This window comes from Opisthocomus hoazin, chromosome 4, assembly GCF_030867145.1.
Source record: "Opisthocomus hoazin isolate bOpiHoa1 chromosome 4, bOpiHoa1.hap1, whole genome shotgun sequence".
NCBI lineage: Eukaryota > Metazoa > Chordata > Aves > Opisthocomiformes > Opisthocomidae > Opisthocomus > Opisthocomus hoazin.
The window spans coordinates 95,623,536-95,649,523 of NC_134417.1; the positions used below are offsets into that span (position 1 = coordinate 95,623,536).

At 41.5% G+C, this 25,988-nt stretch overlaps 1 protein-coding gene across 15 annotated transcripts in view; it reads left to right on the forward strand.

The window, feature by feature from the left end:
* Window positions 1–25,495, forward strand: part of SMARCD3 (SWI/SNF related BAF chromatin remodeling complex subunit D3) — a 110,153-nt gene extending 84,658 nt beyond the window's left edge. For 14 of the 15 annotated variants that reach the window (XM_075420080.1, XM_075420081.1, XM_075420079.1 and 11 more), the window contains 8 exons: window positions 66–161; window positions 665–766; window positions 2,716–2,877; window positions 6,920–7,017; window positions 11,119–11,254; window positions 13,430–13,552; window positions 18,377–18,478; window positions 18,577–25,495. In XM_075420080.1, coding sequence (XP_075276195.1) covers window positions 66–161; window positions 665–766; window positions 2,716–2,877; window positions 6,920–7,017; window positions 11,119–11,254; window positions 13,430–13,552; window positions 18,377–18,478; window positions 18,577–18,630 — 873 coding nt within the window. In that variant the 3' untranslated portion in view covers window positions 18,631–25,495. The remainder of the gene's footprint in view (window positions 1–65; window positions 162–664; window positions 767–2,715; window positions 2,878–6,919; window positions 7,018–11,118; window positions 11,255–13,429; window positions 13,553–18,376; window positions 18,479–18,576) is intronic. The other variant, XM_075420089.1, reaches the window with a different exon arrangement.
* Window positions 25,496–25,988: the final 493 nt, after the last annotated feature.

Consider the following 25,988-nt stretch of genomic DNA (forward strand, 5'->3'; position numbering starts at 1 on the left):
AGAAAGCGTAGAACGCAGCTAATATACACAGCCTTAAATATTTCTGTTTTTTTCTGATTGTACAGCTCAGCAAGCAGAAAAGGAAGTTTTCATCTTTTTTTAAGAGTTTGGTTATTGAACTGGACAAAGATCTTTATGGACCTGACAACCATCTTGTGGAGGTAAGATGGTCATGCACCCTTTGCATACAAATCTGATACTAGCGCAGATCAACAGCTGTGTGCCTGTTGTCTGCCTTGCTTAAGTTACCTTGCATTCATTATCTAATTTAAGGTATTTTCAAAGTTTTCAAAATTCCATTCTTTTAAAGAATGCTTACTAACAGAATCCATATAGACTAAAACATAGAGCTAATACTGATGTAGTGCACATCTTAGAACAGAAAGTATGAAATGGTGAAAAAACGGCGCACATTTTTCCTGACAAGTTAAGCATGCTAATGGCAGAACAGATTGTGCACTAAAGCTGAATTGTAAGGGCAGAACAAGAAATGATCTGGGGGGTTTTGTTTTGGGTTTTTTGTTTGTTTGGTTCTTTTTTCTTAATTGCAGGATCTTCAGAAGGCTTGTACTTGTCTTGTTCTGGCATGGCATACTGTGCAAGATGCACCTCAATGGACATCAGTACAAAGAAGTCTGACTGTCTTGTTTTTTTCCTTTGGCAGTGGCACAGAACTCCCACAACCCAGGAAACGGATGGCTTCCAGGTGAAAAGACCTGGTGATGTCAGCGTGCGGTGCACATTGCTCCTCATGTTGGACTACCAGGTCAGTGCACTGCTTTTGGCATGGAAAATACAGCCATTGGGACATAGTGCAACAGAGCAAATTTATCTGTCACACACATCAAAAAACAACATACTTGGACTCACAGTGTTGTATAGTCCAAGGGGACACACCAAGTAAGTTTCCATTATAGTCTAGCAAAATATTGTTCTTGGCACTATGATAATTAGTATTTCTGTTGCCCACCTGCAGAAAGAATATGCATTTCCACCTCAGGCTTCTTAGAGAATAATAAGATAAATTGCATATGGGTTATATGTGTGGTCCTGTACAGAAATTCAAAGGAGTGGCTTTTGCTAGTGGTACCTGAACTAGCTGTGTGGCTGTGATAGCCTTTCTTTCGGAGCAGACTACACAGCTTTCATGGTTTGTTAAGTTTTGTATACATTGTCGTCACCCTAATCTGGCGTGAGAAAATCGTGCCCTGCAAGAGCTGGTCTTGCCATTACTCTTAGGCATTTTTAGGCATTCCTGCTTCCTCTGTTTTGTCAGTATTAGTTCTATTGTACTAGTAGTATTTGTGGGCTGAACACAAACACGCTGGGGAACTGATCCATTTGAAAGCTAACAAAACTTACTTCTAAATCAGTTCCATGATCCCAGTCACAGGAAACAAAAAAAAAAAAACCCAATAGGCAAAATTAGGTTATTCTGCCTTGAGATAGAATATAAAAGGGGTTCCTGGGCACAGTTTCAAACTGTTTTAAGCTGTTGTAAGGCTAAGCTGCTCCAAAAACCCACTTTCATTTGAGTTGTGGGTGTGCGCTGCCACAGTCTCTGTTCTTTTGGCCCAAATGATGGAGATTTGCCGTTGTGGAGCTCACTAATCTGACTGAAACCATCCATGAAAGAAATGTTGCTGTATTAAGAAAATCAATAGAAATGCATTGCTGAGAGGAGGTGGGATCTCACTTTTCAGTGGCAATTCAGTCTCAGATGCATTTCAGTTGTGTAATGTTCTGTGCCATTCTCTTTCCCTTCCATGCAAATAGCATCTATCCAGGATAAAGACACTCCATTTTACGTTAACAGAGAGAAAATGTTATTAATTTTAGGGAGCGTATGAGCTAACTGAAATGCTGATATAGCCAGTGAGAATCGTTATTGTTAAGATCATATAATGATGTTTGTTATCCTCACCATTATTATAAATTTGTGCTTTAAAATAGATGTTCTTTTATTCTTAAGTCTTGTTTTGTTATAAAGCTAGCTTTGGGTGACCTAGCATCCAACAGAGTAATCCTTGCTGAAATAGTGTGACAAATGTTAAACTTGAATATGGGTACACGCTTGAAGAAGCACCAAATTTCAAGGCATCCAAGAAGTGTATATTACTAGAGATGCAGAACAGGGTAGTTGAAGGGTTATATCACAGAGATCAAGAGAAGAAACATATTCCATTGACTAGCTGTGGTTGGGTAAATTTTCCCATATGCAGCAGAACGGTGGGAACATGCCTGAAAAACAGAGTTCCAAGGTACTTTGTTGATGTGAGGCAGCTGAGCAGTTATTAGCAACAGTGGAAGCATCATCCTGACTTCATTCTCTGTATCTGTGGTTAACCTTCAGTAGTTCAGAAGAAGGACCACTCTTTTTCTTCTCCTACTCCCTCAAGTCATATGCATCAGTGCTGCAAAGGAAAATTCTTTCCTGAGTCTGCATGCAAGGCGTTATTATCTAACGCATGTGATGCAGATAGTCTGGGTGCATACAGTGTGTCCCTCTTTTTTTTCAAACCCTAGACATAGCTCTTCCAGAGCACCAACAGTGGTACACATCTGAGGAACTTGTATTTTTGCAATCTGCCATTGAACAGGGTGCTTCTCCTGAGTAACAGAGTCCCTCGAGAATTAAAGCTGAAACTTCATACCTGTGTATCTGTCTGCTTTTCTCTCTGTTGCCATCTCCATCTCCTTTTCTTTCTGTTACAGCCTCCACAGTTTAAACTGGACCCGCGATTAGCCCGTTTGCTGGGGATACACACACAGACTCGGTCAGCCATCATCCAGGCTCTCTGGCAGTACATCAAAACAAATAAGCTGCAAGACTCCCATGATAAGGAATACATTAACTGCGACAAGTACTTCCAGCAGGTAACTCCTTTTTGGACACAGTAGCTCTTTATAGGTAAACTGTAATATCCATCCACAAATTTTGGATGGGTGAAAATTACTGATTTTTTATCTTCCCTTAATAATTTGCAGTATCTTCAGTACTGAATGGCTTTCAACAGTCACTACAGCTCATATAATAACCACCCTCATGTGCCACTGTTGTCAAAAAACTGCATCTGGTGGTTCAGCACCTCCACATAAGCTGTCGCCTTTCCGGGAAGAAGGACTTCTCTAATTGTTTCAGTGTATTGATTTACTGGTTTTTTCCTCCTGATGTATCATTTTGTACTAAGAAACATGAAATAATCTGCTGATTTTGATTGCCAAATCATATGTAGAGCTGTTTTCTTCCTTTCTTTTTCCCTGTTTATGAAGGGCAGAAAACATGGAAGATACAATTAGAAAAGCTATTTTTTCTTAAGTCTGCTTCAGATTATAAAATACCCTCAATGATCTGTACGATGTTTTGAAAGTAGCATGTTAAGACTTTTTGTCTTTCAAAATGACCTCTGGAATTAGCCAGGAAAGCCACTTAAAGGCATCTTCACCTTTTCTGTAAATATGATTATATTTATTTTGTAAAGGTAATGTTATCTGAACTATCGCTATCCTAATTGGCTGTGTTTTCTGTAGCTTCAGCTTAGGTAATTTATTTTGGAAGTACCTGAAGGTAGGGTTTGTGACATACTGATGTTTAGGGAAAGTACTGGCAGTTATAAGAACTGAATAATGTTTTAGTGAGCATTGAAAGTAAATGTTGCAGTGAAAGTTTTGTCCTAGTTTTCTTTTTAAGCTTTTATTTTCTGTTACTAATTTGCCCTACAATGGTTAAAGTAACCAGTGCTTGAAATAAAAGGCAGCACTGGGTGTTTCCACATTCGAAAATACAAAAAAATAACAAAATAATTGTGAGATTCATGGGTATTTTTAGGAATATAGAACCAAAGTGATCTGGATTATGTAGTCACTCTCTTGTTTGAGTATTTTTGTGAGAATTACAGCATGCAGTCTTGTTCATATATAGTGAAAATTCCATCTTACAACTACATAATAATTTTTGGCAAAATTACAAAGCTGTTTGATCTGTTGCTTAGATGATTTGATTTCCATTCTCTATTTATCTATAGCCAATTTAGACTCAATTTTGTTTGTCCCAGCCCTAAGAGGAAATGGAAAAGGGGAGGTGAAAAAGATTTGAAAAATCATGAGCAGAATGGAAAAGGAGAACCAGGACTAATTATTGTTTATTTTGGTAAATAATTGGAGGCCATCAACTGAAACTGGCAGGTGGCAAATTAAACAAATGGAATTGAAAACTTTGGAACTCCTTGCGATAGGACATTATAAATGCTAAAAGTGTATATAGGTTCCAAAAGTGACAAACCAATGGAAAAAAGTCTAGGGCTGTTATAAATGCAAGGTAGTTGCAAAGCTGTGGAGATTGGGAGAGTTTTTTTAGGGGAGGACCAGTGTATGTTTCTCCTGTTCTTACATTTTTCATTTAGTATCCACTTTCGGTCACTATCAAGAGCAGGATAGTGTGGCAGATGTGTAGTAGATCCTTTGTCTGATCCAGTACAGCAGTTTATACCTTACTTATGGTAAGCAGGAGGACCTTCTCACTTGTATTTATTTTAATTTGCAGTTTAAGAACTTTACTAGAATAAGAACTTGCTGAAGCCATCTTCTCTTTGTGTGTCTCATCAGAGGCTTATTACCTCATAAGTCTCCTTTGTGTTAGAACTCTTCTGGAATACCATCAGACCTGATAATTGTCTTCCCATCCTCAGATTAGTCAGATGAGACAGGTGAGAAGCAGCGGATGCCTTTTCTAGGGCACTGAACCTCCCTGCAAGAGCTGCCTAATCTGGAATAGTTTCATAAGAATGCAGTGCTTGCATAGATATAAATCATAAATGGGATTGATTTGAGTGTTTCCGTTTTCCTTAGGTCTCTGGCAAAATTGTCCTAAGTAGCTAATGTTGCTTTGAAAACTGATGTTAGTACTTAGGAAAATGAATCCCATTAAATCAAATGAAACATTTTATGATGATTTTTTTTGGTTTTCACCCAAATACTCTAAGATTGAGATATGGCAAGTAAAGGAATTGGGTTAGGAATGCCGTCCAGTCTGATGATATCTCTGTAGCCTGTATAGTTTTAGGTGTGTAACTCCTGGAAAAAAAAAATGGTCGTAGCTGGAAGTGCACAGATCACTTAGGGGAGCAGTACATAACACAGCAGTGTCTCTAGCATTTCCTTTCGGATACTGCTTTTCTCATTTCTTCTGCCAGCTGCTCTAAATCCTGTGCCCGTGTGCTTGTGGTTATATCTAATGACACAATACAGTACAGACTAAAAAGTTATCACTGAATGAGTTACCTCATACACCAGAACTGCTGTAGCCATATAGCCTTTCAGAGTCTCTTGGGCATCCACGTTAGGAGTTTGACATGAGTGTTGAGCCAGTGGTGACAGCAGATTCAATGGAGCTTGGTATGCCGAGATTTTGAGTGGGAATTCCAGAGTCACCTCTGTCAAGTGTACAGAATTCATAACTGAAAGAAAGAGTGAGTTGCAGACTCAGTAGATTTGGTTACTTTCTTGCTCATTAGAAACTAGCTGGCTGAATTCCTGGATGCGGGTAGATCCAGCAAATTAGACAGATTTTAGAGTTGATGAAGAAGGATCCTTTTCTGTTTAAAAGAAACACTTTTTACATCAGCTGGGAAATTTGAAGTCTACCATGTTACAAGCAAGAGCAAGAAAAAAAGGTCCAAAGGTATTTCAAAAGCCAGAGCTGGCTTCTGGATATTTCTGCTACAAAATTCCTTCACTCCATAAAATAATGGATGTCAGAAGATACAGTATCTGAGGAACCACAGCACCCTAGCTGAACTGTCTGACTTTGTCTGTCCATTCTACAACCTGATAGTCCATTCTTTTCAACCCTGCCTGCATCCTTTGTCTCTAGAGCTGCAAAGCATGTTTCTGTTTATAGATGCAATACTGCAAGAAGTATCACTCTTCTATTAGTTGGAAATAGTTTCCCTAACAGGCATTTGTATTTGCATCGGCCTCAATATTTTTACAAATTGCCTCCACATAACAACATGTTTTAAGGCAAATGTTAATATATAGGTACTTTGGGGGTTTTTTAAGTCAGTTTAAATGGAATATCTTTAGAGAAAAGCCTGTTCACTTGTTCAGAGCATTAAAAATCCCAGTAGGAAAAATGGGCTGTAATAATTATATTTCTGAAGACTCCAGGTGTAAGGAGTGGTTGTAGATTTAAGGCAATGCACTGCAATTACTCACAGAAAATTTCGGAAACCTACAGATTTTGATCCTTTTCAAAGGATTACCCCCCCCCCCCCCCCCAATTCAATACATATGTAGCTTCTGGACTGTAGTAAAGAGAGGGTAACCATGAGATGTTGATTGGAAAGCAGTGGATGCCTTCAAGAGGCTGTTTAGGTTTTGGTTAAAAATAAGTAAAACCATGTTGACTTTCCCCCCCTTAATCTTAAAAAAAAAAAATAGTAAAAAATGGTTTTAAAACCCAGAAATGATTTCTTGTACTTTTCCTTAGTATAAAATATTGCAGGAAACATGCCTTGGAAAAAAACCAAACTGTTTTTATATTTCCTCTACTAAAAAAAGTTAGTTTTCTTTACAATATGCTGCTGAAAACCCTTAGCGAGAAAGGAAGTGTTCACTTCTCTTCCATCATTGATACTGTTGATCCTGATGTCCCATTAAAGCAGCCTGTGCCCTTCAGCTGCTAAACCACAAGTGGGACACCTGAAATTGTCATCATCTGATGCATCTGTCAGCTAGCTCAAATTGTAAGTACAGCAGCAATTCGCAGTGACAGAAGTGGCCAAAAATTTAGTCTATGCGAGGAACCAGAATGATAACTTTCAAAATCACCTTATTTTTGAACTGTTGATTTCTTACTTTCTCATTTAATTCTAAGTTAGGTTTTTGGGCAAGGATAACATACTTTATTGTATTCCAGATCTTTGACTGTCCACGGCTAAAGTTTTCTGAAATTCCTCAGAGACTCACTAACCTGCTTCTGCCACCAGACCCTATAGTGATAAACCATATCATCAGGTAAGCTGGTCAGTCAGCTCAGCACTGTCATATGCAAGACACTCACTATATAAAAATATAGGAACAGCTACAGTAGCAGGGACCAGAATCCAGTTTTTATAACTTCCAGGTGAGTACCTTGGACTTTGTTGTGTGTTCATTCTCCTCTGTGTCATTCTGGTCTGTATAATTCTGAATTATTTTCAATAGAATGGCACCAATTCTCTAGGAGCATGCAAAACTTCTTCTCATTTTTATCCCCACTAGAATACTATTGAGAGAGTTGGTCAGGTTTCTTTCCTAAGGGGAGAGGAATGAGAGTTTGAATCCACTTAGAGGAGGGGAAAAAAGGAAATGAAGTAAGATATTGTATATCATAGACAATCATTCTGATCTCTGAGTTATTACGTAAAATGTACAACAGTATTACAGTGTGAAATACAGTGGCCAGTCCATGCATGCTTTGTTGGGATTGGGTCAGCTGCTTGGGTGTTAGTCTTGTTCCAAGAATGCCAACTAGTCAGAAATCTCAAGAGATTTACCATAAAGAATGCCTAAATTCAGAGAAGGCCATTGTGACCAAGATATGAGCTTCTGGCATCCTTGTCAAAACAGATGCATTTCTGTCACAATAGATGAAATACAGCCTTCAGATATCTATGGCACTTCCAGCACATTCCATATTTAAGTGACAACTTTGTGTGGGGCAGGTGGGGATAAAGAGACTTTTGGGGATTTCAACCTTGCTGTCAAGATATTTCCGACTTTTCCAAGTTTCTTTGTGGTCTTGGTCAAAACTCTGATTCTGGGTATTTAAACGTGATTGTTAATTGAGCGTAGTGATTTGATTTCCTAAAGAATGTTGACAACTAATATTGCTGGGCATTGCTCAGTAATAACTAAAACATCCCTGTATTATCAACATTGTTTCCAGCACAAATCCGAAACGTAGCCCCATACTATGAAGAAAATGAACTCTATCCCAGCCAAAGCCAGCACACTGCTACAGGGAATTTTTCATTAGTAGTGATTTTAAATATATGTACTCCTAATTCAGATCAGTCCTCAGGCCTGTCTTCTACAAGGAGTTCAAAGAGATCACAATTATTCATTCTACTTTTAGAGTATGTACATAGAGACTAAAATTTGAAGTATTCTAAAATTGTTCTAGAAATAATAGTGTTTTAGAAACACTCTTCAGACATCAGCCAACCGCCTTTTTGAAAAAGAAAGTGAAAAGTGCAGTGGGGTTGAAGTGAAAATGAAATAGAGATGAACAGAAAGCCTCCAATCTCGATAAATATTTTAAATGTTATGTAGACTCAAAGAGAATATAGAGTGCAATTAAAAAATACAGAGTGTATAATAGTTTCTGATACCTGCAGTACCGAATGCATGAAATTTGAAACTGGTGGAAGTCAAATCTTACCTGAGCTCAAGCTGGAGCTGGAGCTTTTCTTGAGTTGCACCCCTTATTGCAGCTGACACACCTGAAATCAGAGGTATAAAAAACATCTGTGGGATTTCCCATTTCTGCAAAGAAGCAAGCCATCTCCCATGCTATTAACATTACACAAGTAGACTACAAAGCATAGCTCTCCAATATTCTCCTGCTGGAAATAGATTAGCTCTTGATTTCCCTCTTTTGACTATGATCATGATTTAAAAAAAAAAAAAGTTCCTTACACTGAGTCAATTGCCCATGATGCAGTGAGTTTCTGTTCCCTCTCATCCTATTGTTGTGCACCCCCAGGAAGAGATTGGCTCAGTCTTTTCTTCACCATGCCGTGCAGCAGTTGCACTCACCAGTAGGATCTCCGTTTCCCTTTCTCTTCTCAAGGCTGGACAAACCCAGCTCTTGCAGTTTCTCTTGGTAGGCACATGCTCCAGCCCCAAGACATCCTGGTGGCCATCTGTGGGCCTCACTCCAGAATGTCATGTCTTTCTCGTCCTGTGCCCAGAAGTGCAGATGCCTTAAGCATCTTCATGGGCCTTTGCGCAACTCTTTCCGGTAGCTCCGTATCTCTTGTACTGGGAAGCACCAACACTGAACACGGTATTCCAGGTGTGGCCTCACCATCGCTGAGTATAGAAAAGGGTCACCTCCCTCCACATGCTTGCAACACTCCTAATGCAAATCCCTCCTTGGAAGTTCTGTTGCTCCCCAAGTCTAACAAGCTCAATTAGATACTGAGCCAATTTTTTTTACTACCTACAGCAGATGCACACAACCTAGTCATTTCAAAAACAGTGTTGAGAAGCTAGCATTTTATGTGACAAGTGATAATGACTGAAGTCTGATTTACCAACTACTGGGCTGAAAAACTGTTTTCTTGCTAAAAAGCTTTAGTCTGAAGAGGAAGAGAAAGTAAATGTTAAGTCTAAACCCCAATAAATTAAATATAAATTTAGGACAGGACAAGCCAAAGAATAATACTGTTATTTAGCTTGTTAAAGATGAAAAAAGCAAATAGTAATATCGGTTGAAATATATTGGAAGTAGGAAGCCTCCTATTGAAACTGAAAAATTACTAAGGATTAAAAAAGCTGTGTTTGGAAGACAATCAGCTGTTTAAAGTGAGATAAGAAAATAAAAATTCATTCTTTTAATCAATGGTAACTTTAGAGATTAGGGAAAGTTCCATACCGGTGCAGTATGGGTTTTGGAGGGCAGGTGGAAAGAGTGTATCTGAAAAACTTTATCACACCAAAGTATCAAATAGAAATAAATTTAACACACAATAAATAAGGAGTTCCAAATGGTTTTTCATGTAGGACTCTCATTGCTTAAGTGTCAATGACTGCCCCTTTGTACTCGGCACTGGTGAGAACGCACCTTGAACACTGTGTTCAGTTTTGGGCCTCTCACTACAAGAAAGACATTGAGGTGCCAAAGCATGTCCGAAGAAGAGCAATAAAGCTGGTGAAGGGTCTAGAGCACAAGTCCTTTGAGGAGTGGCTGGGGAATCTGGGGTTGTTTAGCCTGGAGAAAAGGATGCTGAGGGGAGACCTTATCGCTCTCTGAAACTACCTGAAAGGAGGTTGTAGCGACATGGGTGTCGGTCCCTTTTCCTAAGTAACAAGTGATAGGATGAGAGGAAGTGACCTGAAGTTGCACCAAGGGAGGTTTAGATTGGATATTAGGAAAAATTCCTTTACTGAAAGGGTTGTCAAGCGTTGGAACAGGCTGTCCAAAGAAGGCGTTGAGTCACCATTCCTGGAAGTATTTAAAAGATGTGTAGACATGGCGCTTAGGGGATGGTTTAGTGGCGGACTTGGCAGCATTAGGTTTACAGTTGGACTGAAGAATCTTGAGGGTCTTATCCAACCTAAATGATTCTATGATTCTATACAATGTGTTACCTATTACTGAAATCTCCTTCAGTACCAGAGGGGTTGTAAATAGTTAACGTGATGCCAAAACCGTATCAGGACCAGTCCTGAATATTGGAAGCCAGTTGATACTAACTGTAGTAGAGAATGGAGTTAATAGACATGTGATATTTTGGGGAAGAGTCAATGTAGCTTCTGCAAGAGGAAAGCGTGACTGGCTATACTCTTTGAGGAATTCAGTAGGCAACTTTACAAAGTGGTGGTCTTCAAATTCCCTGCTACCTCTTTAAGACATAGCTGGGAATCATTACAATGCTGATTTACATTACAATTCATTACAATTATGAATTATTAGAGAAGGAATCGAGAACCAAAGAAAATGTCATTATGTGCTCACATCCAGAATGGTACTGTACAATTCTACTTACCGTGTCTCAAAAAAGATGCAGTCGAGCAGAGACCATACCAGTATGGTATTTACCACTGCGGATTGCTTTGGAAGCCAGAGTTATAACAGGTCTCAGGAAGATGTTAGACAATTTAGTGAAGACTATGTCCATTAGTAGCTATGAAAGTTGTTGGTCTGGACAAAACCTCCATCTCAAAAGTCTCTGAATTCTGACTTACGAAAGATGAGAGGGTATACTAGGATATACAAAGATAACCTGTTCTTAAACTCTTCTCACAGCATCCACAACAGGCTTTATTGAAGAGTGTATTCTGGGCTGGATGGGTACTTATTCTGATTCATATGGCAGTTCTCATGATCTTCTGTTATACTCTCCATAGTGTTGACCCCAACGATCAGAAGAAGACGGCTTGTTATGACATAGATGTAGAAGTTGAAGACCCATTAAAGGGACAGATGAGTAGTTTTCTTCTCTCAACAGCTAATCAACAGGAGATTACAGCATTGGACAACAAGGTACTAGCCCAGGAGTAAAGTATCACATATGGCATGTATATTCATTGTGTATCTTCCTGTGGGTTTGGTGTCACATGTCAAAGAGTAATGTTGTGAGACAGGGACTTCTCAATTGGATGTGCTTTCAAGGGATGAATCAGCCACATGCAATGGGAATATAGAGGGGTGAGTGGCATTCCCAGTTAGGATTTGATCCAGGGCCTAACACAGTTGACAAGGTGATAGAAGCAGAGTTTCACAGGTAGTGTAATGAGTGCCCTGTCATTCAAGAATCATCTGAACTGTTTGACTATAACTTTTTATTGAGAGGTCGTGGTATGTTGCTAAATTGCTATAAGGCAAAGCTAAGAGAATCCTATACTGCAAACGTGTTTGGTGCATGCACGGTTGCAGAATAGCTCTGCAGTTGGTGCAAATATGGAAAATGCATGGCAGAAAAATCCCTTGGAGCAGTCTGGCAGACTTGTTTTCAGTGTTACTGAAAGAGGATCATGCGCACTTCAAGTAATAGTCTCTGTTTTACAGCAGTGGTGATCTCTGCAGGCTGTATTAGCGGTTCATGTGATGGGGACTGTTAGCTAGCTTTTGGCACATGTGTAGATGGCTGATTTGGCTTGGTAAGGGATAAATGAAAGTGGCTTCTCAGAGCAAGGGAAGAAGAGTTGTGACACTGTGGACCAGAGATGATTTATCTGACATACACTTGGGCCCAATTTCTGTTTGTTTGCCTCTAATACAAACAAATATGTTAAACTCTGGTCTTGATGCGATTTCAGAGGGGGTTTGGACACTAGCAATCCTATGGATTCTAGTAACTGTTGCAGCATGTCTTGTTTTACGGCTCTTGAGAAAGGTCCTTTTCAGCAGGGCCGCTGCTCAGCCAGTTGGTATCCAGCCTATATGGGCTTGCACGCAGCATGTATAGGTTTATTCTGTTTCCAGCCAGCTCACCTTTTCCCGTGTCTGTGTCACTTCTTTTTCAAGCATTTGCTACAGCAGATAACAAGCTGTGATTAGTGAAGTTATTAAAGTCACTTCTGGGTAAACATGCATTGACTGCTGCATTGTTATAATCTGTATCATTTATTGCTATGCTGCCACAGAGTCCTCTAGTGGACATTCGGTGCACGCCAACAGATTTCTCTCCAGTATGGCTATATCATTTTCCCAAATAAGGAATGATTTGAAGTTGACAGCAGCTCTCTTCTGTTGACATACCATATAGTTGTGCCTACACTGGTGGCCCTGATGGCATACTCCGATCAGGGGAGGATTATTTTCTTCCATGTGCCTGGCCACATTAGCTGTTTTGGCAAAATAGATGTATATAATGTATATAATGAAATTAAATAAGATAGGTTTACAATCTTAAACCAGAATTTTAGAGGAACAGGGTAGAAAAAGTTTGCTTTTCTCTATGTGTATGTGCAAATGACTCATTAGCTGTCCTCCCATTGATCATACTTGATTTTGTTGTCCAGGATGATTATAGGACCTTGATTTCTCTATGGAGTCTTCATTCTTCCCTGCTGGCTAATGCTCGTTTCTTTTGTAATATTTCTGAAGATGTGACTCATTTTCTACAAACCTTCTATGCTGCTGATTTCTCATTGTTCACACTCTTCTTCTTTTTGCAGCCATTGTGACTTTTAATAGGCTTTCTTGTAAGAAAAAGTCTAGTAGTCATGGCTGTATGTGAGTTCATTTAACATGGAGTTGATCAGGCAATCACTAGAAATTTTAAGGATCACAGCAGGGTATTGAAGACAGGAGAATAACTGCTTTCTTGCATTGGGCATTGTTTAAAGACATATTTATGTATCACCTTTCCTGAAAAATCCCAGACTTGGCAGAAAGACTGATTATACACAGGAAATTACTACATTGTACAGTGACATGACTTAGCTCTTGAATATTGTATATAGCATGCCATCCAGCGAGTCAACGCAGGAAGTGAAGAAGAATCCTGTACATGCTTGTATCCAAATGTAATTGCAAGATTGTGGTTAATTCCCTCTTTGAAGGGGAAAAGCCATGGGAACCTGCACAAGTCTGCAGTGTAGAATTGTCACCTTTGTACATTACAAGAAGTACAAGGATGCTAATGGGGCTGACCTCAGGGTCACTGGAGCATAGGAGGAATTAAGTAACATCTGCTTTGTTTTCTTCTGTCAGATTCATGAGACAATTGAATCCATAAATCAGTTAAAAATACAACGTGATTTCATGCTGAGTTTCTCCAAAGATCCCAAAGGATACATCCAAGACCTTCTCCGGTCCCAAAGTAGGGATCTTAAGGTGAGCTAAGGTTTGAAGAAGAATGAATAGTGGAACCAGAATTTAAGAATTTTATCTAAATGTGTATACAGCGTATAGCAAAAACATCCAGGATGGAAAATTAGTGGAAGGCAGACAATGAGTGGAATGCTGCAATCCCAGCAGGAAAGACAGTTTAGGCTGTATTCCACTTCCAGTGGAACAATGGTGCTTACTGGGGGTACTAGTTTGTTGTGGTCGGACACTAAGATTGAAGTGCAGGGCTGTGTTTGTGTAGTCTGTAAAATTAAAGCTATATAAAACTCATCAGCAGTATCCTGTAGTACAATAACACAATTTTGGTGTTTTGTTAGTTCATAATTTAGTCTTATTAAATAGGCAGATTAAATATCAGCTGCCTTTGAGCTTAGCTTTGAGATACCCAAGAAATGGAATGTAAAGAAGTTCACTTGTTTGCCAGGAAAAATGAATAATTTGTTTCTCATAAAGTTTCACACTGCCTTTAATTCAGATGCCTCAAAACCATTTGTATTAATGAATCCATGAAATTATTTTAATAAAATCTTTATGTCTTTCAAATATAAACGTCTAGTTCATAGTCAATAGTCTTCCAAAAATCTACTATTAAGATTATGGTTATTATTTATATTGTATTCAAAAGTGGACAGGCAGTGTGACGCTTTTAGCTTGAAGAGCTTACAAACTAAGGTGTTGTCTAGATGCATACATAGACCAGTTGTTCATTGTTCCCCCTGCCTGACAACCAGTCACATAGGGGCCTTTTCTGTAATGTTCTGTCCTGCTGGCATCAGGATTGTGGTAGCACAATACTACCCTGCAAAAGATGCTAATAATTTAATATTTACCCTTGACTCTGTGATGCTGGAGACTTAGTCATCAGAATTTTATTTTTTTATAGAATTATAGAATCATAGAATGGCTTGGTTTGGAAGGGACCTTCAAAGATCATCTAGTCCAGCTTCCCTGCCATGGACAGGGACATCTCTCAGTAGATCAGGTTACTCAAAACTCCATCCAGCCTGACCTTGAACACTTCCAGGGATGAGGGATCCACAACTTCTCTGGACAATCTGTTCCAGTGTCTAACCACCCTCATTGTAAAAAAAGTCTTCCTTATACCTAATCTAAACCTACTCTCTTTCAGTTTAAAGCAGTTGCCCCTTGCCCTGTCACTACAGGCCTTGGTAAAAAGTCTCTCTCCATGTTACATCAAACATGGGACCTGATGAGTTGCATCTGCGGGTGTTGAGGGAACTGGCAGATGAAGTTGCTAAGCCACCATCCATCGTATTTGTGGCAGTTCAATGAAGTTCGCACTGACTGGAAACATAACCCCCATTTTTAAAAAGGGAAAAAAGGAAGACCCAGGCAACTACAGGCCAGCCAGTCTCACCTCTGTGCCTGGCAAGATCATGGAGCAGATCCTCATGGAAACTATGCTAAGGCACATGGAAAATGAAGTGGTGATTGGTGACAGCCAGTGTGGCTTCACTAAGGGAAAATCATGCCTGACAAATTTGGTGGCCTTCCACAACAGGGTTACAGCATTGGCAGGTAAGGGAAGAGCAACTGACATCTACCAGGACTTGAGCAAAGCATTTGATGCCGTCCCGCATGACATCCTTGTCTCTAACTTGGAGAAACATGGATTTGATGGATGGACCACTCGATGGATAAGGAATTGGCTGGATGGTCGCACTCAGACAGCTGCAGTCAATGACTCAGTGTCCAAGTGGAGACCAGTAACAAGTGGTGCTCGTCAGGAGTCTTTACTGGGAACGGCAATGTTTAGCATCTTTGTTGCTGACATGGACAGTGGGATTGAGTGCACCCTCAGCAAGTTTGCTGAGGACACCAAGCTGTGTGGTGCAGTCAACATGCTGGAGGGAAGGGATGCCATCCAGAGGGACCTTGGTGGACTATAGAGGTGGGCCTGACGAAGTTCAAAACAAGGCCAAGTGCAAGGTCCTGCACATGGGTTGGGGCAATCCCAAGCACAAATACAGGCTGGGCAGAGAATGGATGTAGAGCAGCCCTGAGGAGAAGGACTTGGGGGTGCTGGTTGACGAGAAGCTCAACATGACCTGGCAATGTGCGCTCGCAGCCCAGAAAGCCAGTAATATCCTGGGCTGCATCCCCCTGCAACGTGGGCAGCAGGGTGAGGGAGGGGATACTGCCCCTCTGCCCTGCTATGGTGAGGCACCCCAAGGAGTCCTGCATCCAGCTCTGGAGCGCCCTCATCACAGGACAGACATGGACCTGTTGGAGCGGGACCAGAGGAGGCCACAATAATGATCCGAAAAAAACATCTCTGCTGTGAGGAAAGGCTGAGAGAGTTGGGGCTGTTCAGCCTGGAGAAGAGAAGGCTCTGGGGAGACCTTAGAGCAGCCTTCCAGTACCTGAAGGGACCCATGAGAGAGCTGGAGAGGGACTTTTTACAAGGGCATGTAGTGATAGGACAAGGGGTAATGGCTTTAAACTAAAAGAGGGTAGATTTAGATTAGATGTGAGGAAGAAATTCTTCCCTGTGAGGATGGTGAGGCCCTGGCACAGGTTGCCCAGAGAAGCTGTGTCTGCCCCCTCCCTGGCAGTGTTCAAGGCCAGATTGGGTGAGGCTTTGAGCAAACTGCAGTAGTGGAAGGTGTCCCTGCCCATGGCAGAGGGGTTTGGAATGAGATGATCTTTAAGCTCCCTTCCAGTCCAAACCATTCTGTGATTCAATGATTGTTCTTATAAGCCCCCTTTAAGTATTGAATATCTCAATATATCTCCCCAGAGCCTTCTCTTCTTCAGCCTGAACAACCGTAACTCTCACAACTTTGCTTCATAGGAGAGGTGTTCCAGCCGTCTGACCATTTTCATGGCCTTGTCTGGACCCACTCCAGCAGGTCCATGTCTTTCTTGTACTGTGGACCCCGGACCTGGACACGATGCTCTGGGTGTGGTCTCATGAGAGCAGAGGGGCACAATCCTCTCCCTTCACCTGCTGGCCACACTTCATTTGATGCAGCATATGATACAATTGGCTTTCTGGGCTGCAAGTGCACGTTGCTGACTCATATCTAATTTTTTTGTCCACCAGTATCCCCAAATCCTTCTCTGCAGAACTGTTCTCAATCCATTCATCCTTCTGTCTGTATTGATACTGAGGATTGCCCCAACCCAGGTGATGACATCAGCTGCTTTTCCCTTATCCACCAATGCAGTTACTCCACCGTAGAAGGCCACTAGATTAGTCATGCGCAGTTTGCCTTTGGTGAAGCCATGTTGGCTGTCTCTAATCACCTCCCTGTCTTCCATATGTTCCAACATGTTCCAGGAGGATCTGTTTCATAATCTTACTGGGCACAGAGGTGAGGCTGATAGGTCAATAGTTCCCAGGGTCATCCTTTTTACCCTTTTTAAAAAATGGGCATGATGTTTCACTTTTTCCAGTCACTGGGGACTTTGCCTGACTGACATGACTTTTCAAATATGTTGGAGAGTGGCTTAGTGACTACATCAGCCCCTTCTTTCAGGACCCTGCATGCATTTCATCAGGTCCCATGGACTTGTGTGTGTTCAAGTTCCTCAGATGCTCTCAAATCTGATCTTCGTCTATGATGGAAGGGACTTCTTCCCCCTTGAGGTTCAGGGGCTTGAGAGATGTGGGAAGAGAGATTACCATTGAAAACTGAGACAAAAAAAAAAGCTGATTAACTTAGCCTTCTCCATATCAGTTGTCACCAGTTCTCCTGTCTTATTTTCGGGGGGGGGGGGGGGGGGGGGGGAAGGTGAGAGGGGGTGGTGTACATTTTCTTTAATCTTCCTTTTCTGGCCAACGTACCTGTTAAAACCCTTCTTATTATTCTTCACATCCCTTGCCAAATTCAGCTCCAGCTGTGCCTTAGCTTTTCTGAGCCTGTCCCTACACATCTGGGCAACATTCCTATATTCTTCCCAAGACACATGTCCCTGGTTCCACTGCCTGTGCATTGCCTTCTAACACTTTAGTTTGACCAGGGGGTCCTTACTGAACCATGCCTGTCTCCTGCCTTCCTTGCCCAGTTTCTTATACATGGGAATTTAGAGCTCTTTCACTCTAAGAAAAATGTTCTTAAAGAGCTGCTGGCTCTGTTCAGCTCCTTTGTCCCTAAGGGCAGTTTTCCAGGTGGTCCTAGCCACTAATTCCTTAAACAACATGTCAGTTTTTCAAACCTTCCTTTCTTGGCGGTTGTATAGAGCTGAAAAATCAGCTCAGGACTTTGGCCATTTTGGAATTACTAGGTGTTTCTGTTCCTTGCATTTTAATAGAATTATTTTTCCTTAATGCTTTCCCCATCAGAACTTTCCTTGAAATCAAGGTAAGGTATGTGTTGAGATAAGGGCAACATTGTTATAAAGTTGTGCTTCAATCTGATGCGAATACCTTAACAATTTCAAGCTGTTACCTTGTGTGTAGGTAACTACTGAGGTTCTTTGGATACATAGGCTAATAAAATACACAGTTCTGGGGAACTTCTCCTGGACACTGGAACTAAACCGTCCATGCTGTTAAATTGTTAAGAGATAGTGGCACTTAACCTGGGCAGCTACTGGTGTCCAGAATTATTCCTTGGCACAGCTGCGGAGCAGAGGTTAGGAACTGTTCACAGTTTGTATGCGACCATCTTATTTTGGTAGTAAGCACATATGCCATGCATTGTCCATTTGCCTTGGGCTTAGAGAATAGTCCTGAACGTTTTTGATGTAGTAATGTAGATAAATTTTGACTCTAGGTAAATCTGAATGTTTTGTTATGTGGTAGAAGAGCTATAGTGAAAAATGTTTTTATTTTTGTCACAGGTGATGACTGATGTAGTTGGAAACCCAGAGGAGGAACGCAGAGCTGAATTTTATCATGAGCCATGGTCTCAAGAGGCTGTGAGCAGATATTTCTACTGCAAGGTATGAAGGAATTATCCACACTGCTGGCTTATAAATGAATCTTCCTGCCACTGAACAATTGAATCTGCTGAACTGTACAGTTTCTTTTTTTCTTTCAGATCCAGCAGCGCCGGCAGGAACTGGAACAATCTCTGGGAGTGCGCAACACATAAGTACTGCTCATGAGATCCCATTGGCGTCATGACCACCAAACCAGTGGACTTTTCAGTGTTACTTAGCTCACTGTTACACATGGACCTGCTTCCTGACTGGATGAGAATGTACCACCAGTCAGAACACCAGCTTTAGAGTGACCCTTGAAAGTCTTGCCCATGAGAGGTGTCTCAAACCATTCCAGGCCAGAGACAGCACCATACAAGTGTCATTGTTAAAGAAGATTAAAGGTCCATTCATCAACACGCATCATTAAGTTTTAGTGGAAAGTTCAGACACTACACAGCACATCCTAATGGGCTATGCATAGAGTCATGGGTGGCATTGATGGGGGAGGTTGAGATGGGTGTTACAGGAGACTACAGATTTAGAGAAATAAATGCAGTTCTCATCCTATGTTACCTAAGAGTCTCAAATAGTAACTTCTCTGGAATCGGACAAGATAGTGTTTCTTATAGCTGTGGAATGTTTATACTCCTGAATAGAGTTTTTATTCCAACTGGAGCAGTGCAAGAGGCCGTCTCACCATGTGAAAGAACAAACTAGGAGGATTTGCATTCCTGAAATTAAGAGCCCCTCTGGAAAAAAGAAGTATAGTCAGGACTTCTCTTCTGCAGACTCTAATACCTCCTCTTTCCCTTGCCCCTGCAGTGAAAAGTAGACTGAATTACATATCACTAGACAGGTATGATCAATGTGGTGTACTGAGGGGGAAGAGAATTATCCCCAGGATAAGAGCTTCTTAGGCATCCTTAATATCAGTGGTGTTAGCCAAGCTGGGGTTGAAGTGAGAAACGAGGCATTCTGAGAAAATGAAAATAACTTAATGGTGCTTTGCTGATACTGGCCTTGAACATAGCAGATATTAACAATAAACATGTATGTAAAATATGAGATTTTTTAAATGTTTCTCTGTGTGCCAGTAGGGATCAGCAAGGAAAAGAACCTCTGTAATTGTTAAGTTGGTGCAGAATCCAAGAAGCTTGACTTCATATAACCTGGCAGTTTTCTCTTTACTTCAAGATGTTAACAGAGTCCCTGGATTGGTCTCACATTCTGATAATAGGTGAACTGCCTCCTACTGTGAATTATTTAGTTCCCCCATACATGATACATACTGGTTATATAGGATGCTGTTGAGTTATAAAGCACTATCAGCCTTAAAAAGCACAGAGGACGTATTCCTTGGAAACCATCATCTTTGTAAATGTACAACAAATTCAGACTATGGGAATTTCTACTATATTTCCTTGGAAGAAGGGACATCATCATTAAATCCTTCCCCTGCCCCCGCCTTTTGTAGTGCATTGACTAGTTTGTAATTAATGGGCCAACATGATTTCTAGTCCAAAAAGCAGCTGCCAAAGTATAACTCTTTGTCCAGATGATGTGGCACTCAAAATCCTCTAACAGGATACTCCTTTTCATCTCTTTCTTTCACTTTCTTGTAAAAAGAACCAAATTCACATGTGGTACAGGAGGGGGGCAGCTCTTCTGAACAATGCATTTTGCTGTAGTATTCTCCTTTTCTGTTCTGCTGTCTTTGCCAATTTCTTTTTTAGTTGAACTTAAAAGTTTCTTCTGTCCAGTCACAGGAGAGATATTCTTCTCTTCTACCCCTTTATTTAATACCTCTGCTTTCACATTAATGGTGCCATGGCTTTTGCTCTGACCATTGTGTTCAGAGATGTCTTGGAAAATTTACATTTGACTGCAGTCATATGATGGCAGTAACATCATGCAAAACCATTGGTGTAAGAAAAATCATAGCTGTACCTCTTTGCCTGAGGCCTTTTACTGGGAATGGCTTTGTTTGGAACTGTTTTGTGTTAAAACCTCTTTTTACAGTAAAACGTGAAATCCTGCAGTCTTAAACTGAGTATAGTGAGGGGCTGCAAGGCTGCCAGACAGCGAATGACTTGAAATCTTAATTACTTTAGGACTCCACTAATTGAACTATAAGCAAGCATTATGAGGGAAAACAGTGGGGGTCATCTGCTACTGTGCTTCCATATTTATTATGCTGCTGTGTCAGTTGTGTGCATGCTGTCCAGTGAATAAAACTCTCTTCTGTATGTGGTAAACAGAGCAGGTACATTCAAGGGATGCATTCAGTCTTCAGGAATAAGAAATGCAGAGAAAGATACGCAAGGATGTGAGGAGGGCCGGGGACTGGGATAGATGCCTGCAGGACGTCTGCCAGGGAACTGTGTGTTTTGAGAACTTTCCCACTGAAGTGGCAAATATTTGTACAGAGAAATTTCAGGCGTGCCACAGCTGTCAACATAATGGAGTCCAGCCTGCTTTTAGAATCTCTCTGTAGAATTAATTGGATGGATCTGTTTCCAAGTCTCTTTCAGAGCAAATTAATGAAACTAAAGTGGTGGTGCTGCCCAGCGTTCACAACAGCATCACTGCAAGGTGAATCTATGTTAAGCACCAATGCTATATTGAAGTGTGTGTGTTCACACACATGCATGTGCATTAGTCAGCCACAGTAGATGGAACCGAAGATTGCAATCCAAAATCTAAGTTCTTATATTCCGCTGTCCATATTTCTAATGTACATTAAAAGACTGGTCACCAACAGTGAGTCTTAGGAGTAACTGTCAGGTGTCTTTCCTTTGGATAAACTGGGGTTTGAGATTTTGATGTTTTTTTCCTGTCTTCAGAAGCAATTCAGGCCTTTACTGAAGAGACACAGAGAGAAATTTTGACCTGTGTTCCAGGAGTACAGCCAGGAGCCTGCTTCTTTGCAATAAAGAGAAATTGTGTTAGAAGAGAAATAATGGAGCAATACTGGGAGGAACTGGACCAAATGCTGCTTGGACTTATAAAAATGAAAGGCAGTGGTACTGAGCGGACATGTAATTGTGGCAGATTGTGAATGATAAATTCATTTTAAGTTCAGGATGATTGTCTCTGTGTGTGTATAAAAGATGAAGATGTTTTGGGGTCTTCAGTTGCTGCCATGGTACAATACAAATCTGTGCATACTGTGAAAAAAACATTCTGTGCATAGAAGTAGTTAATGTATAGGTGATAATATAGATGGTTAGAAAATACAGTATCAAGCTAGGAAGGTGTTAAAACATAATTCTGGAGTACCAATAGAAGGGAAATATATTTTGGAGCTGAAGTGTTGACATGGCAGGTTTGAAACACTCTGTTTAGTTCTTTGTGCTCTTGGCCATGAGTCAGGATTCAGACCAAGTGTTTCTTAGAAATTAAAGGGAAAGTAAATGTTTTATTTTGGAATAGAGAGGAATACAGCAGTGGAAAATGAAATAAAAAAGATGGAGCAGAGTGCCACTGAAGTGCCAGTAAGACATAGTACAGGATAATGTGCAGAGTACTGTTAGAAATAGCACAGTCCATGTCAGTCAGTATATTTTGTTTGCATGTGTGTATCTATACATGTAGCGAGCACATGGGATAGAGCCAGCCTCAACTTGTATGTAGCCTGGGAAATGGGTGTGCAGGACAGAACCAAATGTTCCACAAATAACTTTGAGACACATTGTCAAAACATTTTCCACCATTATCAACAGGGATTCAGTTGTTCAACCTAGCAGGGGGTGGTCATTGTAGTGCAGACATTGTTTCAGCTGGCAGGTTTGTTTACACCACATTGTTTAGAATTAATCCTGTGGAACTTGAGTGAACATATTAGTGCAAATATCAATATTGGTGCGTATCCTAGGGCTCCTACTTTCGCCAAAACGCTAGTCAGGTATTGGGTTTTGGGTTTTTTTTGCCTGTTTTTGTGTTGAGAACCCTTGTATGGCAGTGCAAATAGATGTGGCGGAAAAGAAAGCTCTTTTTTTCCTGAAGAAAGAGGTCTCCTTTCTGTAACTGCTCTGTTGTTTAATAGGATGTATCTGTTCTGCCAGATCCTGTATGATAAACACCTTTTCCAGTCTCATTGAAGATAGGAACCCCATTAAAAAATACAGCTGTGGGTTTGTGAGAGTAAGCAACTGGGGGAGGGGGGGGAGAGAAAAAAAGAGAGAGACTCCCTCTACTCTGTAGCCACCATATCTTCATTGTATGATGCCAAGTGATTCGTAGAAAAGCTTTTAACAATAAATACTTTGTTTCTTTGTATCTCTTGCACTAAGCTTATGTGTCTTAACAAAGACAGATACAGTTGGTTTCTTTCTGCTCCTGATAATGTTCTCAAGTTTTTTGGATTTCTGTTCATTTGTGTGCGCACACACAGGGGGATACATATACAGGTTTTAATGGCACTTGACAGAAGTGAGAACTGTTGCTCTGCAGATCTTTCTTATGTGAATTAGTTTCTTCACTGGATTCCATGTTCAGCCATTTGCGTACCGAATAAGTGAGAAATCCTTACTATTGGAGAGGTCTGGCCCTTTCCATGTCAGGTGCTTGGTGATTTGGGGTACATTTATCATTATCACCACTGTTAGTTATAGTCAACAAAAAAGTTGCAACTGAGGCTAGAGCTTGGATACTGAGAGGTGGTGTAGGAATTACATAGCTGCCACCTAGACCATGGTAGGAATTATGCAGATGCCACCTCAGCAGGGCTTGTCCCTAGGCTCCGCTTTAATAAAAGAATCAGATTTCTTTCTTCCACTATGTTTAGTATGCCATAGTAGTTACAGCTCGAGCTGGTGACTCTGAAGAGGGACCCCAATGGTCAATTGTTACTGGATTTCACAGTGTCTATAAGTGGCTTGATTTCCAGATGGCACTTAATGCACATCCAATCCTCTCTGTGGAGTCTGGGGTCTTCTTTTCTTCTGATTTTCTTCCGCAGCCTCCAGGCACCCTTTTGGTCTGTGCTGTGAGACATTTCCTTATCTTTTGTTACAGAATATCCGGTAGTTAAAGTTTTACTTATACTTCCTTATGTACCGGTTACATTTCCATAGACAAAGGTTAAAGTACATTTCATGTGGCCTAAGGCTTCATTTACTTTAGTCACTAGTGCTAAGCTGTGGCACACATTAGTCTCTCATTACAGAGGAGCCTGGAGTAAGCTGTGCAAACAGCTAGCAGCCTTCCAACAGAGACACTATACAGCAAATATTATTAAAAACCTTCGTCAGGATGAGCAAGTTGCAGTTCAGCTCAGCGAAGAGGGTTTTGTGTCTGGGTTAAGGTTTCTTAGCCCAACAGACTGTTGAGAGAGAATGAGGTAAATTGGGGTGGGTGAAGAGTAGAGAGAAGGGTGAAAGAAGAAAGGAAGACCTAGAATTACTTCAGCCACTCGATGAAAGGGAAAGCAAAAATAGTAAACTTTAACTGAGAAGAAAGGAAACAGACTTGTAAAAAAATTCCTAAATATCTATATAGATATTCCATCTAGCATGGAGAAAGTTCTATTTGGAAGGTTGTCTAGGAAATGTCAGCAGTTGAGATTAACAAAAGTTAATTTTGCCTTTGAAAAAAATGAGTCTCTGCACACTTTCTAATGGAGAAGAAAAACCGAGTAGCAGTAACAGCAATCATCTTGCAGTAATAGCAGTCCCACACATCTTATCGCTTTCCTTTTGGAGCAGCAACAGGCAGGCTGTTTTTCCAGGATTCTAAGAGGAGGAACGCAGATTTTGGTTTTTAGTTTCCTGTTGCTTCTTGTTTCTCTCTTGTTCTGTCTGCTTTCCATCCCTATCCCATTTCCCATCACTATTTTGCTCTCTCTTGTTTTTTTCTTTTTTCTTTTTTTAAAAAGTTCTAAGTGCTTTTTTCTTTCACTCCCTCATTCCTCTGTCTTGTGCTATGTCCCATTTTTGAGGCCATGGAAGTGACATCAGGAGTAATAAGTTGTCAGAAACAGGTCCTCCAGCCGACCACTGTTTTTACCTTCTCCATCTGTTTGTCCCAATCTGCATCTCTCTCTGTATTACTCAAGCCCTCTCCTCTGTTCTCTGTCATACTTTTCTAGGACTTTTGTCATTTTGTCCTGCTCCCTAAGCCTTTTTCTTCCTCCATCTCACTGTCCTGTTCCCAATACCTTTCTGTCTCTGCTCCTCGGCCCTTCTCCCTCATCTTACTTTTCCCTTTATAACCCTCTGTGCTGCTCTCCCATCCCTCTCTTTCTCTATTTCTCTCTGTTGCCTCCTGCCCCTGACTTTCTCTTCCCCACCATTATCTCTCTGTCCTTGTCTCCTTCTTTGTCCCTCTGTCATTCCTGTTTCTCTGCCACTTTGTCCTGCTTGGTGCCCCTCTTTTTCTCATTCTGTCCGAGTGTCCTACTTCCTGACCATCTTTCCCTCTGTTGCTCTGTCCTATCTTTTCTTCTTCCACACCACCGGTTTCTCTGATGCTCCCTCTTCTTTCTTTATTCTGTTGGTCTGTCCTGTTCCCTGCCCATACTCTTTTTAATTCCATTTGTTGTGCTGCCCATCTGAGCTTTTTTCTTCTTCTCCATCCTGCTCCCTGTCCTTATTTTTCTTTCTCTGTCCTGCTCCCGTTCCCTCTTTCTGCCTCTATTCCTCTGTCCCTGCTGCTTCTTTCTCCATCTCTGTTCTGCTTCCCTTTTTTTTCCCCTCTTGCTGTGCCTGTCATTTTTCTTGTCCCTGTCTTTTCCGTCTTTCTCTCACTATCCTGTTCCCTCCCTCATGCTTTCGTCACCACACCCCCACTGTAGAGCCAGCTGCCACTTTCCTCCTCTATTCTACTGTGCTGCACCCTCCTCCTCATTTTTGGTGGCCTCCACCTCTGCCCAGCAGCCCATCTCTCCAGAAGCCAACAGACAGGGCAATGAGTGCAGCTCTGGGAACATCTGCCAAGCTGTCCCAGGGGAAGTGTAGGGGGCCCCAAGCCCTGGAGCAGGCCCGCTTCCGAGACTTGTTACATGCATGACAAATAAACACCAGCTGTCTCCTTTGATTTCCTGGCTGTGTTTGTGTTTCCTTTGCACGGGGTGAGGGGCTGTGATGGAGCCCAGGGGAAGAAGGGACGCACTCTGGGGCTCGGGCAATGGCCCCCTGTTCCTGCTGGGTCCAGCTGTGGGCTGGGGCTGGAGAAGCCCCAGGTGCGGGCAGTGAGGCTGATGGTGATGGCCCCTCCCTGTAAAGGGATGGCAGCCGGTGGAGGGGCTGGTGCTGCCCTGCCGTGGGTGGCTGTGGAGGTGCTGGTGTGAGCCAAGGGAGGACTGGAGCGATTGTCAAATGTTGCTGGGCTGTGGCTGTACTGAGGGAGCAGGTGAGTGGGGCTGCGCGATCAACCAGTGGGTCCCGGGGAGTGGCAGGGTCTATGTCAGAGGTGTGGAGTGGCAGGGGTGCAGGGTGCTGTGCAGTGTCAGAGCCGGGCACAAGGACTGCCCAGAGCTGGGTAGCAGTGGCTTGCCGTGTTGGAGCTAGTGGTAGGGAGTGCCTGGAGC